The 19,467-nt window shown below is 38.1% G+C and overlaps 1 protein-coding gene and 1 non-coding gene across 2 annotated transcripts in view; one reads left to right on the top strand and one right to left on the bottom strand.

Moving 5' to 3' along the window:
- LOC126416484 (cilia- and flagella-associated protein 70-like) overlaps positions 1 to 19,467 on the bottom strand; it is a 282,811-nt gene that overhangs the window by 92,496 nt on the left and 170,848 nt on the right. Inside the window, exons 8-10 of the mRNA XM_050084221.1 lie at positions 16,560 to 16,732; positions 10,034 to 10,179; positions 951 to 1,097 (exon numbers count right to left, since the gene is read on the bottom strand). Of these exons, the coding sequence (XP_049940178.1) occupies positions 951 to 1,097; positions 10,034 to 10,179; positions 16,560 to 16,732 (466 nt within the window). The remainder of the gene's footprint in view (positions 1 to 950; positions 1,098 to 10,033; positions 10,180 to 16,559; positions 16,733 to 19,467) is intronic.
- Positions 16,307 to 16,381, top strand: Trnat-ugu (transfer RNA threonine (anticodon UGU)). The gene has a single exon. It is a non-coding gene; the product is annotated as a tRNA-Thr (tRNA).

The following is a 19,467-nucleotide window of genomic DNA, read 5'->3' as shown; positions in this document are numbered from 1 at the left end:
AGCAATTAATGGACTTCAGAAACTCATGCCATGATTGCTTCTTGCTCTCCTTCACTATCTGTCAGGCTTTGGCTCTTGCTAACTGAAAGGCTCGAAGGTTCTCTGCTGTCGGACCATGCATGAATCTGCAGAGTGCTGTCCGCCTGTCCTGTATAGTGCCACTACACTGATCGTTCCACCAAGGGACAGTTTGCCTTCTGTGGCAGCCTGATGATTTAGGTATGGATGCATCAGTGACAGCATAGATAACATTGAACTTTTAGAACAAAGAATTCTCAGGAGGATAATAGAACTTCAAAGAACAGGAGATGATCAATATAGAAAGTGGATGAAACAAGAACTGTATACCAAGATAGAGACAGTCTTGGACATCATTAGGAAAAGGAAGAGTGTGTTCTTTGGACCCATGCTTAAAATGGACCATGGGATGTTGACACATCAAATAATACAGTTTATTGTGACAAGAAAATCAAAGTACACTAAACCCAAGAGGTGCAGAGGGATCTGGAAGAAATGGGAATACAGAAATCAGATATTTACAATTGGATGATTCTCAAATAAAAGATTCTGGCTTTTACAGGTTTTCAGGATAGAAGTAGACACAGTGCAAAATCATAAAAAGACAGAAGAGCAAAGAAGGTTGCAAAACGTGAGAATGGAAGAATACTGGACAAGGTTAAAGACCAGAAGAAATGAAGTGACCTAAATAACATGATATTCAAATGACCAAAACAAAAAGAAGAAGAAGAAGAAAAATATTACAACAGTTATCACTGAAGTTCAATTGAGGCTGCAGTATTGTCACCGCACAAATGTATGTAATTGAACACTAAAATCACTTTCCAAAAGTAGTGTACCAATGTAGTTTCAATTCTGCATTTTTAAGAAGTCTTTCTTGCAGATTCTATTGTTAAATTATTGTTGTTATTAAATTCTATACCTGTTCTCACCTTGAAATCTCCATCAACAATTTGTTGCAGATGTGATATGGCATCATCATACCGCCCTGATAAGTAATGTCCAACAGATAAATAGTATCTGTAAGCAGTGGAAGTCCCATGCAGTAAGAGCTCTTGTGACAAGGCCAGTTCTGAAAACTGTAATATTGTTTTGCTTACACAGTGTTTGTAGTAGGTTGATACATGGTTACATACACTGATATATTTTTCATTCTAAATCAATATGAAATGCGAGCTAGTTTTATAATTGGTTTACCTGTGTTAGTTAATGGTAGTAACCTGTGGGGGGACTAAGCATAAGAACTTGAATACAGTGAGCTTAAATTAATGCAGATAGAACTTAAAATCTTTGATATCTGTACAGTGAATCTCTGATTCAAAGTCCAATTCTCAATAAACTGAAGGAGAAAGTGGTAACTTTCTTTGATAAAAGCAGAAAAAATGACATTTAGTTTTTCATCCAACAATCCTGTTACCTGTTTCTTTATCCTTTCTGATAGTTTCAGTTGTATACAAAATCAAATTTTGTAAGAGAAATTATGGCTTTGTGGTATCAATGTCCTTTGAGTCCCTAATGAAAAGCAATGCACAGATAGACCTGCCTGTATTTTTATCAGGCAGTGAAATGGAAATCAAGGCTATAAACTGCATCAGCAGGGTGCAGTGTTCTGCATTTAAAGCTAGCACTGGTAGATGTCTTGACCAAAACAGCTGCAATGGACAGACTCCTTGATGGAGATTCCAAATAAGGACATGAATACAGGTAAGTTCAGTCAGTCAGTATATGTGTATGAAGCTTTCATTGATGTGCAATAGTTGCGTATTGTTGTGAACTGCATTTTGTTCATGGACTTTTGAGTTGGATATGATTTGTATTGTTGATACTCTGCTTATAATGGTCTTGAGTTTTGTCTATGGATAGTGTGTACTATTTGACACTCAAAACCAGACTTGCGCTAATTTTGACTATTAGCATAGTACTCATTGTTCCCAGTATATCAGACAGTGTTTGTGAATTCACAGTCTTAAATATCACTTTGCAGGACTCACCATTTGTGTGCGTAAAGAAAGATTGTATTTGTATCTTGTGAGATACTAAAAATTCCACTCCCAAAAAATTAATCAAATCTGACCTCCAGAAGGGAAAAGCAAAGATCACTTTGAAAATATGCAACAAAAATAAAAAATACACTCTTACTAGAAAAATATTGAATATGTCATTCCATATTATTTGCTATTTTTTTCTATTGTAATACTGATTTTCACCTCTGCTGCAAAATCACAGACACTTAAAGAGTCAGTTCACAATGATGAGCCATTGAACATATTTGACATTTGTGGAATTAACATCAGATGTGCACATGAACCCATTGTTTTCCAAGCTTATTAGACTATTTAGATTGTTTGGATAAGAGACATGAATAATGAGTTAAGTGAAAGGGGCCAAAATAAAAAAAAAAGAGTTAACCCAAAAAACATATGGTACATAGATGCCAATACTAATAAGCTCAAAAGCAGGCTAAATGCCACAACCATCTATAGTAGTGCATATAAGGCTCAGCAGATGACATGAGAGGTATGTCTTGGTAAATTTCTGAGCCTAAAGTGGGCTACTAAGACTTTTCACTGCAGTTCTCACTGACACAGTATATGTATCACATGTTGCAGGATATTACTTTAGTACTACAATATTTTTTAATTTCTTTTGGACTTTGTCTCAAGATATTCCTTAACATTGTACTTTACAGTTCATTATGAATTCCAATGTTAATATTCTGAGTGAAATCTGTTGATTAAGACTTCAATTTATGGTTTTCAGTTTTAGTTTTTACATTGTCTTTCAAAAGTGGAAATCAACAGTAACACAAGTAAAAAAGAAAAAAAAAATGAAGAATCAACTTTGGATGTAAAGAATCACAGTTGAAATGAAGGTAAAATTTATGTAAACAGTAAAAATGTGTTAGTGGAAGGAAAAACAGAGCCTAAAGAAGAGGTATGCATAAAAAAATTATTTTTAATATTCAATGTTACTATCTCATATATGACTAGTTTTCGGAATTTTTTCAAAGGAACGACCTACTACTCATTCCTTACTATGCTTGATGGCAGAATCTATGTCTTGTTTTGTTTCAATTAAACTACATGTGAACTATGGTGTGTTTGGGTCTCACTTAAACAAAGAAGATTCTTCTCCACAACTTCTATGCCCTTAAAAAAAGGGGGAGGAGGGGTATCATGGTCAGTTTGATGAGGCAGAGGACAGCAGACAGGAAGCTAAAGTTTGTTATTTGTTGGGAGATGGGACGGTCAGTAAGGACATTTTTATGCATGTTTTTTTCAATAATTAATGATCTGGTGTCACCCAAAAAAGAAGTTAATATAGTGTTCACAGGATAATAGGACCTAAAGCAGTAAGGGGCTACCACTTATATAAGGTCTGTTCAAAGTAATCTGGAACATTTATAATTTCGCGACAATGGTATGTTGGGGCGAAATGTCGTTGACATCCCTGCACACACATGTGTTTAATGTGTAAGTGCTGGAAGTTTCATTGTGGTATGTCTGTTAGTTATTGTTTAGTACCGTATTGAGTAGAACATTGTGTTGCACAGTTTGCGAATTTCGAGATGCCAGAGTTAGAGGAGCAAAGCGTCTGCATTAAATTTTGAGTGTCTACATTAAATTTTGCATGAAACTCAGGACAACCTTTACAATCACACACCAAATGATGCAGGAAGCCTATGATGATGAGTTAAGTCATACTCAATTTTATGAATGGTTCACATGGTTTAAAAATGGCAAAGTTAAAGATGACCCTTTTTCAGGACGCTGTTCAACGCCTACCGATGATGTTCATGTCAGGAACATCAACAAAATTGTGCATGCCAATTGAAGAGTGGCAGTCCAAGAGATTGCAGGTGAACATAACATTTCAGTTAGATTATGTCATGAAGTCCTGACACAGCATTTTGGAATGCATTGTGTTACTGCCAGTTTGTCCCATTGCTCATGAGTCAAGACCAGAAAAGATCTTCACCTGTGAAATCACTGTGCTGTCTCATCCTCCATATTCTCATGACCTGACCCCTCTGGACTTTTTTTTATTTCCAAAGTTGAAAATCCCATTGAAAGGATGAAGATTTACAAAGACAGATAAGATGAAAGAAAATTCGCAGATGGTGCTTCGCGTGGTCCAGCAAGAGGTGTACTAAGACTACTTCTGAAAGTGGAAAGGCAGTGGGAGTGGTGCATGAATTGTGGAGGAGAGTATTTCATAGGAGACTATGCACAATAAGTAAAAGGTGAGTGTAGAAAAATTTTGTGGACAAAGTTCCAGAGTTTTTTGAATAGACCCCATATATTCAAGGACTTGGTTTTACCATTGCAACCATAAAACTACAGCTTGTCAGTTGAGTAGAAGAGTTATCTGCAACTGATACTGCCATATTATAATGAAGATAATAGAGCATTCTTTGAAGAATTAATGAATTAAAACTGCTTTGAGTTCTTTATAAGTAAAATTAAGGCTTCAAAATAATTATTCATATGATAATGTACTTGTGCAATGTTGTTATTAAAAAGTACCAGAGAAGCTTGAGATTTATTATTCATTGGCATTTACTTTGCTTTTTCTAGTAAGAGTATGGCACTTTGCACACTCTACGTTTATCTGAAAAAATACTACTTTTTAGTCTCAAGAAGAAGGTTAGTCAAAAAATTTGCAATATTAATATGATTAATACCCTACATAATAAAAAAAAAAGAATGGTTCAGGTTTTTTATTTAAAGATTTTTGACAAAATGAATAAAATCAAATAACTCAGAATAGAATTTTTGGCACTCAGCTTGTTATTAATGTCTGGTCTTCATTTTTGCTTACATACTCTTGACAGTGCTTTACTATTCACATGGCATACTATCTTTCTCAGTGGTTTCCATGCCATAGTTACACTGGTACACTTTTTTATCTTGCTGTTTGGAAGTGGCGCAGTGATAAGCACACTGGACTCACATTTGGGAGGATGACAATTCAAACCCATGTCCGACCATCCTGATTTAGGTTTCCCATGATATCCTTAAGTCACTTCAGGCAAATGCCGGGATGGTTCCTTTGAAAGGGCACAGTCAATTTCCTTTCATCCCTAATCAAATGGTACCAATGACCTCACTGTTTGGTCCCCTCCCCCAAATCAACCAACCTGCCCTGCTGCTTGAACATAACCAGAATCATGCTAAATGCACAATTTTCATAGATCAAAGTACCAACACAGGTAGTTCTATTTTGGCACAATTACTATTACATGTTTTGCATTAAAATGGCTCTGAGCACTATGGGACTTAACATCTATGGTCATCAGTCCCCTTTGCATTAAAAATATCAATAACTTGAAAGAACCTTTGTAACTATGCAAATCGAAACTCTGCAGTTTTTGAGAGGGTTTCAATGACTATGTTAAGTTGCTTACGTAAATAAAAAACTGACACATATTAAGTAACAAAGATTGTAAATGTCTTATTTTATACCATTCTGACTGTAATTTTGTTCATGTTGTGTACTCTGTTCATGTGAGCTTTGTTTTCTGTTAACTGAGGTAAGTCTGTAATCGTGGAAATGGGATACCATTGATAGCACATCTTTCTTTTGAAACTAGATATTTATACGCAAATGGTTAAAAACTTTGTTCATCAAAATGGCAATTAAATCAAAAATAAGGAAAGGCAAACTTTCAACTGTAGTTGACTGATGCATGCCATGTTAAAAAATATGGCAGAACAGAGAAATTACTAGCTTCTAAGCAAGCATTCTTTTTCTAGATAAAGCAACCCTCTTACACATGTGATGTCCTGAGGTTAGTTAGGTTTAAGTAGTTTTACGTTCTAGGAGACTGATGACCTCAGATGTTAAGTCCCATAGTGCTCAGAGCCATTTGAACCATTTTCTCTTACACATGTAACCATATTATACTTCCACATGCACCCACTCATAGCTACAGGTGATTGGTGGCCTTTCCTTATTTTTTACTTTTATTTCCACCCTGAAATTTCTGTTATTCTAATACAAACTGCAAATAAAACAATTGCTTTATCTTTAGAGAAATTTTAACAGAAATCAAACTAAGAGGACAGTTGTTGATGATATCCCTATGCAGATAACAGGTAGTGTGCCAATAATGTATGCAGGGCAGTTATAGCTCAGTAAAATTTATTGAACCATGACAGACAGAGGCCTATCTTATACTGAGCATGACTCAGAACACACTGCAGTCTTTGGTCAAGTCTCAGATATTCCACTTACAATTCATAAGTGACGTATATTGCAGAGGGTGTGCCCATGCAGTAATTAATATATTATTGGCATGAAAGAAGATGCATGTTCTATCATAGGGTGTGGTATCAAACATCTTTGAGAAATCACAGGAGTGAGACAAGTCTACAGTTAGAAATTAATTGCTTATGTTACATATTTTATATACATGCACTAATACTGTACGTCTCAGTCTTTTATGAAACATCCTTGGAGTAATTGACCAGTCATAGACTTGAAGATGGAATCTACTGAGTCAGCTTAAATTCTTTTGTAGAGACAACAAGATGAATGATTATTTTCAGTATGTTACTGGTAGGTTTTAAATTGTAGGACATTTCCAGGGGCAGATGTGGACTCTGACCACAATCTATTGGTTATGAACTGTAGATTAAAACTGAAGAAGTTGCAAAATGGTGGGAATTTAAGGAGATGGGACCTGGATAAACTGACTAAACCAGAGGTTGTACAGTGTTTCAGGGACAGCATAAGGGAACAATTGACAGGAATGGGGGAAAGAAATACAGTAGAAGAAGAATGGGTAGCTCTGAGGGATGAAGTAGTGAAGGCAGCAGTGGATCAAGTAGGTAAAAAGACGAGGGCTAGTAGAAATCCTTGGGTAACAGAAGAAATATTGAATTTAATTGATGAAAGGAGAAAATATAAAAATGCAGTAAATGAAGCAGGCAAAAAGGAATACAAACGTCTCAAAAATGAGATCGACAGGAAGTGCAAAATGGCTAAGCAGGCATGGCTACAGGACAAATGTAAGGATGTAGAGGCTTATCTCACTAGGGGTAAGATAGATACAGCCTACAGGAAAATTAAAGAGACCTTTGGAAAAAAGAGAGCCACTTGTATGAATATCAAGAGCTCAGATGGAAACCCAGTTCTAAGCAAAGAGGGGAAAGCAGAAAGGTGGAAGGAGTATATAGAGGGTCTATACAAGGGCGATATACTTGAGGACAATATTATGGAAATGGAAGAGGATGTAGATGAGGATGAAATGGGAGATACGATACTGCGTGAAGAGTTTGACAGAGCACTGAAAGACCTGAGTCGAAACAAGGCCCCGGGAGTAGACAACATTCCATTAGAACTACTGACAGCCTTGGGAGAGTCAGTCCTGACAAAACTCTACCATCTGGTGAGCAAGATGTACGAGACAGGCGAAATACCCTCAGACTTCAAGAAGAATACAATAATTCAAATCCCAAAGAAAGCAGGAGTTGACAGATGTGAAAATTACCGAACTATCAGTTTAATAAGTCACAGCTGCAAAACACTAACGCGAATTATTTACAGATGAATGGAAAAACTGGTAGAAGCCGACCTCGGGGAAGATCAGTTTGGATTCCGTAGAAATGTTGGAACACGTGAGACAATACTGACCTTACGACTTATCTTAGAAGAAAGATTAAGGAAAGGCAAACCTACATTTCTAGCATTTGTAGACTTAGAGAAAGCTTTTGGCAATGTTGACTGGAATACTCTCTTTCAAATTCTAAAGGTGGCAGGGGTAAAATACAAGGAGCGAAAGGCTATTTACAATTTGTACAGAAACCAGATGGCAGTTATAAGAGTCGAGGGGCATGAAAGGGAAGCAGTGGTTGGGAAGGGAGTGAGACGGGGTTGTAGCCTCTCCCTGATGTTATTCAATCTGTATATTGAGCAAGCAGTAAAGGAAACAAAAGAAAAATTCAGAGTAGGCATTAAAATCCATGGAGAAGAAATAAAAATTTTGAGGTTCACCGATGACATTGTAATTCTGTCAGAGACAGCAAAGGACTTGGAAGATCAGTTGAACGGAATGGACAGTGTCTTGAAAGGAGGATATAAGATGAACATCAACAATAGCAAAACAAGGATAATGGAATGTAGTCGAATTAAGTCGGGTGATGCTGAGGGAATTAGATTAGGAAATGAAACACTTAAAGTGGTAAAGGAGTTTTGCTATTTGGGGAGCAAAATAACTGATGATGGTCGAAGTAGAGAGGATATAAAATGTAGACTGGCAATGGCAAGGAAAGCGTTTCTGAAGAAGAGAAATTTGTTAACATCGAGTATAGATATAAGTGTCAGGAAGTCGTTTCTGAAAGTATTTGTATGGAGTGTAGGCATGTATGGAAGTGAAACATGGACAATAAATAGTTTGGACAAGAAGAGAATAGAAGCTTTTGAAATGTGGTGCTACAGAAGAATGTTGAAGATTAGGTGGGTAGATCACATAACTAATGAGGAGGTATTGAATAGGATTGGGGAGAAGAGAAGTTTGTGGCACAACTTGACTAGAAGAAGGGATTGGTTGGTAGGACATGTCCTGAGGCATCAAGGGATCACAAATTTAGCATTGGAGGGCAGCGTGGAGGATAAAAATTGTAGAGGGAGACCAAGAGATTAATACACTAAGCAGATTTAGAAGGATGTAGGTTGCAGTAGGTACTGGGAGATGAAGGAGCTTGCACAGGATAGATTAGCATGGAGAGCTGCATCAAACCAGTCTCAGGACTGAAGACAACAACAACAACAACATCTTACTGATTTCTGCCTCTATTTCCTGACTGCTCCCTTGAAACAGGCAGTAGTTAGTAGTGTCTGCAGCATCTGCTTTAGTAAATCAAATGCATCCTATAAAATATCCTTGTCTATCCTTATGCCTTCTCTTTTACCCATCCTCGTGCCATATGACTGAAAGCTCAAGGTGCAAAACCTGTCAGAACATACCATTTCAGTCTTGTTGTGAGTGTATTATACTCCACTGCAGATAGCACTACTTTTGGCAATCCCTGCATAGCTTCCTTTGTGGAAAAAAATCACCAGGTATCTGATCTCTTCCATAAATAGGCAATGGTAAACAGAGATACTGGGCATGCTTGACCGTCCAATTTCAGATCACAATAATTAGCACAAGATTGGAGCTTCAGTGAGTGTTGTAATTTGTGTATCTAGATCATTCCCTTCTCCCTCCATGTATGTCTTCCCAACACTTTTTTTATCCTACTATATTCATATCTTCAATCTGGTACAAATCCCCCTATTATTCTTGGATACCTCTCATACTGCATTATCTCTACATTGCTCCACACTGATTTACTTGATTTACTAGCCATCTTCCCCACTCCCACATACCTTTCTTATGCACATGCGCATCTGGATCTGATTCTATGTACAGTAGACAACTCTGTTCATGAATTACTGTCCCTTTCTCCCTGTCCCTCCCACTTCCTGCCGATCATATCTCCTCACTAGAATCCTCACATCTTGCTTACTCTGCCCATCCATTACACCCACACCCAAGACAAATACCCCAACTGAATCATTATGTTGGGAGAAAGAATGACTCTGTGTGTGTGTGTGTGTGTATGTGTGTGTGTGTGCGCGCGCGCGCGCACACACATCTGTACATGACCTGAAGGAGGATACAATATACAAAGCTGAGCTAAAGAGATATTGTGTAGATGCCTATTTGCAGGTCAGTGTTGCCTTTATATGGTAGTTAGTTGTCTGTTATTTATATTATTGCCCAATTCAAAAAGTTTGTCCTTATTTATCAAGGGGGTGTATACTCATGCATATTATTATATGATGGTTACAGCAGATATTGTTTATATATTCAGCACTCAAAAATAAATTTGACATTTTAGGTTGGCAGACAACTTGATCTGCTAAAACTTTATACTATTACATATCTCTACCACTGATTCAGCAAACCAGAACTCGTCTATATTTATTAGAATGATGAAATGTTTCAGATAACAGTATGTTTCACCTGATATGCATGAAGTTGCAGCAGAAGTTTTGCAGTTAACAGGAACACTGATTCATCCTTCATTGCTGTTGGTGACCATGCCAAAGGCTCACTTGACATATATAGGTAATTCAGCTCCTCTCTATACTGGGTCATAAGTTTCTTTGCTATATATAATAAAAAACACAAAGCAGTTGTAGTTGATGTACATCTACAGCAAAAGAAGATTTCATTTTTTAAACAATTTTCTAATTTTGATGTCACTGTAACTTGATACTACATTTTCTTCCTGTAAGTACTGAGTAACAATTTTGTACTTCTATACATCCTTAAAAATGAATATTCTTGTCAACATCTATGTGTGTTTAAGATTCCAGAGAGATGTTATGATAACAAAAGTAGCATGAAAATTTTATAACCAACATAATATTTTTGGGTTTTCACAGCTTTGGCATTATGTAAGTAAGATATTTTTTCTTGAAACTTTCTGATTGTGGTATTTAATGCACATATACAAAGGACACAACTTTGTGGAAGATATTAAGGGAAGATGAGCAATTTTCAAGAGCTCAATGATAATGTAAAGATAACTATTTTCTGGTAACTGGACTAAAACTTGCAACCATAGTTGAGAGTAGAAGCAAACCAACCAGAAAGCAAATTCTATTGAAATATCGAATTTTGGGGAAAAAATTGAGCATCCAGTTCTTCTTATTCCATTTCTGTGCTTGGAATCATATTCAGTACTAACTGGATGACAGGAAGGTGTTGCAAATAAGGACCAGGAGGAAGAGATGACAATTTTCTTTAAAGGAATTTTAGATGAAGATTGTGAAGGCACTGTGCACATGAATCTTTGTGTTATTAGCATGAAAGATGAAACGAGAATTGTGATGCTATAATTTCGAGAGAAAGAGAATGACATGAAGCCACAGGATGTGAATAATGCTGCTGGAAAGATTCAAGTGAAACTAAGTAGCTAACAGCACTTGCCAAGCATCACAAGGAAAAGTTGAGAGAAACAATTTGGTGCCACCAAGATGTATTTTCATTCCAGGCAGGACAAATGAAAGGATGTATTTGCAAGCTAAAACTACAACATCATGAAGCATTTCAAATAATATCTTACTCTGTTGCATGAGTCAAGAAGCCTGCTATTGACTAAGAGATTCAGAGAATATTAGATATGTGTATCATTAAGCAATCATAGAGTAAGGAATGAATCAAAACTAAACTGTCAGAATAGTTCAAAATGGCTCTGAGCACTATGGGACTTAACTTCTGAGGTCATCAGTCCCCTAGAACTTAGAACTACTTAAACCTAACTAACCTAAGGACATCACACACATCCATGCCCGAGGCAGGATTCGAACCTGCGACCGTAGCGGTCACGCAATTACAGACTGAAACGCCTAGAACCACTCGGCCACACTGGCCGGCTGTCAGAATAGTATTAGATTCTATTAGATGCTAGAGTAATCAGCAGAATCATTATTTCACAAATGGATCAACCTGAGAATTCTGAGAAACTATTACAATGATTTAATGGTGTCAAAACATCTGAGCAGTTTAGACCTCACAAAAATACACTATATTTCTACATAATGGTAAGAGACACCAATATAAAGAACTGCATTTGGTTTGAATGTGTCATCTGCTGCCTTTATGAGAGCATCTGATCAGGTAAAAGGGCCAGAACTACCTACGTCCATTACTACCTATGTTTATGGTATTTGAATTGGTTCAGCATCATAGGAGGAACATTTTGACAGTTAATATCATCTCCTAAGTGCATTTAAGAGAGCTGGACTCACCATAAACTTGCTGAAGGTGGCGTCTGGAAGGAAGCAAATAATATTTCTAGGACGTGTGATTATTGGAAAAGGGACTTAACCTGAAGACCATTGAGAACTTCCACTGGATGTTACCATTGCTTCCTTGCTGGACACACCCTTTTGTCACATTATATTTTGAAATTAGTAAATGACCTGGGGAGAGGAGAAGCAGAAAGCTTTTGAAGATATTCATTTCGAATTGCTAGCAGCACACATTCTGACCCACTTGAATTTGGCACAACATTTTACACAGGCTCAGATGGTAGTGAGGATGGGATAGGTTCCCCTCTATTTCAAGTGTACGAGGTCAATAGTATGTGGGCACCACATGACTGCCATCACCAGCAAGACATTAACTTTGTGGGAAACAAAGCACGTCATTACTGAGAGAGAAGAATTGACCATTGTTTAAGCTTTTAGTAAGTTTTGATTCTATCTGATACATCACTGTGCACACAGACCACAGAGCACTATCATTTTTAATGAAATGTAAACCGAAACACAATCAGCTGACAAGATAGACACTTGCACTTTAAAAATATTCTTCCTTCTCATCTTGTCTGGTAAGTCTCCTCTCACCCAGGCTTCTGTGCATCTTTGTCAAACTCTCCCCATTTCCTACACCTCACTAGTCCTTTTCTTTCATCCTTCTTCTTTCCCTTTCAACTCTTCAGCCAGAGGAAGGAGCTACTGGTTCCAAAAGTTTGCAGAATTCAGTATATTTATATGTGTCGCCACTTGGTGAGTAGATTTTTTTCTTTCCCCATCCAATTACATTATACAGTTATAAATAATTTACATATACAATAAATAGACAATAATAGTCACAGACTGAAGAAAAATATATGTATAAAACTCTTTGTGATCCAGATTAACGGTGATCTAAAACTGAGGTAGCACAATAAGTTCAGTTTTGGATACTGTTAGCTGTGCATCTCATGAGTTAGCATGTACACAAAAATGCTTGCTCCTTTTTATATATGAAATTATATTCTTGTATCATCATCATCAACACTTTATCTTTCATATGTTGGTGACCCATCACAAAATCCTGTTAACAGTCTGTCTCCATTTTCCCTGGTCTTCTGCATCTCAAAGTAGGTGGCCCAGTGGTTTGTTTGTCTTATCCTTTATCTGGTCTATCCACCATCTCAGAGGTCTTTCCTGCAATCTTTTCCTTTCAGCGCTGCCTTGGATGATCACCTTTTCCAAGGTATCATCCTATCGTCGAATTATGTGATTGAAGAACTACAGGATTTGCTGGAAACTTATACTGGACAACTTCTTCTCCATCCTGAGTTCTTGAAGGACTGATTTGCTGTCTGTTTGTCCATCCCTACTATTTGCTGCAACCTCCTACACGTTCACATCTCAAAAGCATCAATTCTTTTGTAGTTCCCTTCAGTGCCACAAAGAAAAACTGAAAACATCAGGGAATTCAGCACTCTCAGATTAGTATGTCTGGTTAGGGCTCAATCTTTTCACACCACTGTCAGCTTTGATGTACCTTCCATACTCAGTACAATCCTATGTCATATTTCCTGCGTAGAAGCACCCTCTCTCTGAACCACTGAGCCCACCACTGAGCCCAAGGGGTAGGCAAAGTGATCTACTTCTTCCTATGCTGATATTCTGATAGTTCATCAATAGCTCGTAGTGACTCACTTGTGTGATCTTAGACTTTTTATTATTAATTGACTTTTTATTATTAATTGACAATCCACATTTCTTGCTTTCTCTCTTACTTCTATCCAGTAGTTCCTTCATTTCCACTTGCAGCTCCACACAGTGTGGTGTCATTAGCAAATCTTAAATTACTGATGCTTCATTCTCCAATTTTGATCCTACCAGTCCAGCCCTTAAGGCATTTTCTCATAACGTATTCTCCATAGTTGTTAAATAGAACCAGTGATAGAATGCATCCCTGCCTAACCACTTTACATGTTTAAAAGGACTTGAAATAATTTTATCTAACCTGGTTGTTGCCTTACTATCAGAGTAGAGATTTCTGATAAGCATAATAAGATGATCAGGAACACCCATTTCTGTTAGTATGCCCCACAGTTCGTTTCATTGGGCACAGTCAAAAGCCTTGCTACAGTCCAAGAAAAAAAGAACTAATGTAGTATTGAATCCCCCACAATTTTCAGTGATCTATCTGTCTGACATTGAGAATCTGCTCTTGTGTTCCTTTATTACATACAAACCCAACTTGCTCTGGTGGTATTTCTTTATTCTTGGATAGCAAACTAAAATTGGTGAAGCATTTACTCTGGAAAAAGAACAACAAAAGTTTATTGAAAGTGAATAACTACACTTCTTGGACAATCATCATCAAAGCTCAGGCAACTCTTGTACTCATTTACACATTTATTCCTGAATGGTGGATGTGGCTAATAAAAAATCAGTTTACACAAATGCAAAATGATTCACAAAAGTAGTTTTACATACATTTTATTTCCTTGTTTAGCATTCAGTGTGGGGTAACAGTGCGAGAGTATTCAGTAAATTATCTGATTATCTAAATTTGTTAACTGGAAAATACTGATAGTAGCATAATAAGTTACAAATAGCTACTCATGTCCGAAAGTACAGACACCATATCCATATAAGTATATAGTTCTGGCAATTATGGATATGGATATGTCTGAAAAAAAAGACACCATATCCATACAAGTATTTACAGGGTGTTTCAAAAATGACCGGTATATTTGAAACGGCAATAAAAACTAAATGAGCAGCGATAGAAATACACCATTTGTTGCAATATGCTTGGGCCGCAGTACATTTTCAGGCAGACAAACTTTCGAAATTACAGTAGTTACAATTTTCAACAACAGATGACGCTGCGGTCTGGGAAACTCTATAGTACGATATTTTCCACATATCCACCATGCGTAGCAATAATATGGCATAGTCTCTGAATGAAATTACCCGAAACCTTTGACAACGTGTCTGGCGGAATGGCTTCACATGCAGATGAGATGTACTGCTTCAGCTGTTCAATTGTTTCTGGATTCTGGCAGTACACCCGGTCTTTCAAGTGTCCCCACAGAAAGAAGTCACAGGGGTTCATGTCTGGTGAATAGGGAGGCCAATCCACGCCGCCTCCTGTATGTTTCGGATAGCCCAAAGCATTCACACGATCATCGAAATATTCATTCAGGAAATTAAAGACGTCGGCCGTGCGATGTGGCCGGGCACCATCTTGCATAAACCATGAGGTGTTCGCAGTGTCGTCTAAGGCAGTTTGTACCGCCACAAATTCACGAAGAATGTCCAGATAGCGTGATGCAGTAATCGTTTCGGATCTGAAAAATGGGCCAATGATTCCTTTGGAAGAAATGGCGGCCCAGGCCAGTACTTTTTGAGGATGCAGGGACGATGGGACTGCAACATGGGGCTTTTCGGTTCCCCATATGCGCCAGTTCTGTTTATTGACGAGGCCGTCCAGGTAAAAATAAGCTTTGTCAGTAAACCAAATGCTGCCCACATGCATATCACCGTCATCAATCCTGTGCACTATATCGTTAGCAAATGTCTCTCATGCAGCAATGGTAGCGGCGCTGAAGGGTTGCCGCGTTTGAATTTTGTATGGATAGAGGTGTAAACTCTGGCGCATGAGACGATACATGGACGTTGGCGTCATTTGGACCGCAGCTGCAACACGGCGAACGGAAACCCGAGGCCGCTGTTGGATCACCTGCTGCACTAGCTCCGCGTTGCCCTCTGTGGTTGCCGTACGCGGTCGCCCTACCTTTCCAGCACGTTCATCCGTCACGTTCCCAGTCCGTTGAAATTTTTCAAACAGATCCTTTATTGTATCGCTTTTCGGTCCTTTGGTTACATTAAACCTCCGTTGAAAACTTCGTCTTGTTGCAACAACACTGTGTTCTAGGCGGTGGAATTCCAACACCAGAAAAATCCTCTGTTATAAGGAATAAACCATGTTGTCTACAGCACACTTGCACGTTGTGAACAGCACACGCTTACAGCAGAAAGACGACGTACAGAATGGCGCACCCACAGACTGCGTTGTCTTCTATATCTTTCACATCGCTTGCAGCGCCATCTGTTGCTGAAAATTGTAACTACTGTAATTTCGAAAGTTTGTCCGCCTGAAAATGTACTGTTGTCCCAAGCATATTGCAACAAACGGTGTATTTCTATCGCTGCTCGTTTAGTTTTTATTGCCGTTTCAAATATACTGGTCATTTTTGAAACACCCTGTAGTTCTGGCAATACTGGCTATGACCTTCCTCTTCTGTGTGGATGCACACATATTACCTGAACTCTTACGGGACTTGGTAAGAATGTCTTCCACCAGTAGTGAATGTGTTGGGTAGGGACAGTGTTGGGTAGGGACACTACAAATGTAGTGTATGGACATATAAGGTGGGAATGTGGGTCTCGCAGGAGGCGCGCACGAGATAGTCCCAGCAATCGCACTGTCCTCTGTGCCCTCGGTGGCTCAGATGGATAGAGCGTCTGCCATGTAAGCAGGAGATCCTGGGTTCGAGTCCCAGTCGGGGCACACATTTTCACATATATCAATGCCCGTCTGTTCTTTCGGACATGTCCAAAAGAACAGACACCATATCCATATAATTATGTAATTACTGGTGATGTGAAAATACTGTTTACTTTCATTTTCTTAAATTTAATTTACTTTTCTACTTTGAGATCAGAAATGTCACTTAAGCATCACTCACCTTTCCTTAGGGCAATATCAGCACCTTCATTCTTTTCAATGCTTACATAGAACAAGTGCAATATTATCCATGCTTCCATAATACGAGGGTGGAAATAAATGGCAGCCCCAAAGAATAGCTCTGCCTCCTGCCGATCACCATTTGTTGAATGAAATATACCATACAGTAATAATCTGTAGCCAGAATAAGAAGAGCATACTCTGTTTTCCTTGGTTAAATACATATATAATTTGGAATGCATACATTTACATAACAAGGACATCAAAGGTGAGCCAAGAAGACTTCAGAATGAATCATTCTGCAGTAGAATGTCACAGCTGAGAGACGTCCTGACATATTATAATTAAATGATACACCCAAATCCTTACATTACATGGGCAATAGTCTTATTGACTGAGCTATCTAAGCATACTTCACCTTTTGACCTTCAATTCTGCCAGTACTTCTCTGTCACTCTCCAAACCCTACAATAGATCTATTGCATATCCTAGAAGAGCAGGGAGTGTAGATCCAGCAAGCTATGCAAAAGAGAATTTGAAGAGTTTTGAAAGTAGAAGAAAGGTGCCGACACAACTGAATCTTTATAGTTGGGTGGTGAGTAGCTCAGGCAGTAAAAAAATTGACCACAAAAGACAACGGTCTGGTTTTGAATGTATTCTAGCACAGAGTTTTAACCTGTCGGGAAATTCCAAGAAGAAGTATTTTCTTATATTTACTGCAATTACCGTATTTATCTGATTATGAGATGATCCTGAGGATATGATGATTCCTTTTTCTTGAAGAGTCGAACTGACCTTTTTCTTACATATTATTCTTTCTATTCTTTTCTTCTCAACCCACCTGGTAAGTAACCCCTGAAATGGGTTATGGGCAACTTTTCCCAACTGTTGTAGTGCCTTGAGAATTTCGGGGTAAATTCTAGCGACCCTCGTATTTCCACTGTCGCGAACATGCGTTATTTTAGAGATGAGTGTGGTAAAGTAGAATTGTGTCCACTGCACCACAATTATGTGTGTGCAGGACGGACGTGTATCGGATGGATGATTGGCATGGGCAGGTAGTGGCCGAGCCCGCCTAAGAAGTTACACGTCCAGCTTAAGGAATAAACGCGTTGTACTCCATGCAACATCAAACATTACTGTGTGAACATTTGAATGTTGTTGAAAGAAGAGAAGAGACAGTTACTTATTCATTCTTTATCTTACTTCCGTAAGATTTGGGCTGTTGTCTTGTTAAACTTGGAGAGATTTGTAGACTGTATTTATGGACAAATGAATGTGATAGTTTCTGACAGACCGGAAGGTGTCGAGGTTACGAAAAATGTTTTAGTTGAATGAAAACTGTTATGTGTGATGAAAATACAGTGAGATTGAGTTCAAAGTATTATCAAGTGTATGGAGTTATTTTAAAAGTAGCATCTTATCTTCGGAGAAGAAGTTGTGCAGGACAATGCAGCTGCCTATCGTGTAAAGAAGATCGGCGAAGCAACTCCAAGTAAGTTTGATAGCCAAGGGGGAGTGTGAGTCTTGCACACCAGTACCACACTGCCATCCTTAATCACCGGAAACCACCAGACTCTACTCATGTCCTAAACCTCAACAGTCCTTTTCCTTTGCACCTCTTCCTTCCTGTTCAAACCTTCTGCCAGGAGGAGGATCCACCGGCTGCGAAAGCTTGCAAATTTGTCTACCTTTGTATGTGTGTTCTCCTGTTGCTGATTGGTGAGTAGAATTTCTTTATCTATTCCATTACATTAAACTATTTCGCTGATATTAAGTATGTGCTTAAAAAGTTAACATTATATCTATTCTGAATTCAAGCCATTTATTGACTATCCAGATTTTGGTAATACAAGGAGAAATAAAATAAACAGAATGGAAATGACTTACATTAACTTTTATCTTCACTTCTCTTTTTGCCTAACATCTAAGTCATCACTATCATCATCACCATCATCATCACTGGTATTGTCATCTTAATTTGTAATCCTAATGCCACATCTTCCTTCCTGGCACTCCTCTCATATTATGTCATGTTCTAAACCATCCATGTCATTGGAAATGCAGTACATTTTGAATAACTTCACTGCAGGATTACTTCAAATTCAGCAGTTAAGGACTCATTAGCTAGCATGGATACTCCCCCCTTCCCCCTCCATCTCTCCCTGGAGTGAGGGAATAGTCTCCTTGAAGAAGTAACTGACTGTAAAAATAATAGAATGCAGGACTTCATGGCTAGTAATTGTGTTATTGCTGATATTTGTTTTATGGGCATAGGACAATTGTCCAAGGCATAATTCTCTGCCAAGTGTTTCATTTTCCAATACTGGAGACATAATCAAAAACTTTAATGTCTCAGAAAGCAGTTACAGCCTCAAACAAGCTCAGCAAACTGAATTGTTCCACACAACAGTTGGTTCATGATGTCATCAGGATGATGCCTAAGATAACAGTGTCATGTCAACGGAGCTTGTATTGGGGAAGAGTTGGTGTTATTTGTTTTATTTAGTACTAAGGCACACAACTGTCTAGTTTCAATCCTTCATCTTTTCAGCTAAAATTGTTTTTGCAGTTTTGAATTTCTGTTGCCTGTCTCTACATTCTACCACAGTAATGCCTAGATCTTGCTAAAACCACAGTGTCAGAGACATGAATTTGGTATTTCCCTGGTCCCAACATTTGATCTGCCACTGCTGATTTTTCCATCTAGCCCAGGTGACAATTGCTCTTCTGTTCCTTGGGGTGTGCGTTAATGCTTCTTTTGGTAGTTTCTATGTCCTCTTGATGGCAAGTGCAAGGGATTTTATATACTTCTGATGTGGCATGCAGAATGGATTATGTCCTTTACAGTGTTCAAATATTCAAGCATCTTTGGTGTTGATTTAATTACTATACCAATACTAAGTTTT

This window comes from Schistocerca serialis, chromosome 8 (genome assembly GCF_023864345.2).
Source record: "Schistocerca serialis cubense isolate TAMUIC-IGC-003099 chromosome 8, iqSchSeri2.2, whole genome shotgun sequence".
In the NCBI taxonomy this organism is placed as follows: Eukaryota; Metazoa; Arthropoda; class Insecta; order Orthoptera; family Acrididae; genus Schistocerca; species Schistocerca serialis.
Note: the sequence above shows the minus strand (reverse complement) of the source record. Positions and strands in the feature narration are given on the sequence as shown.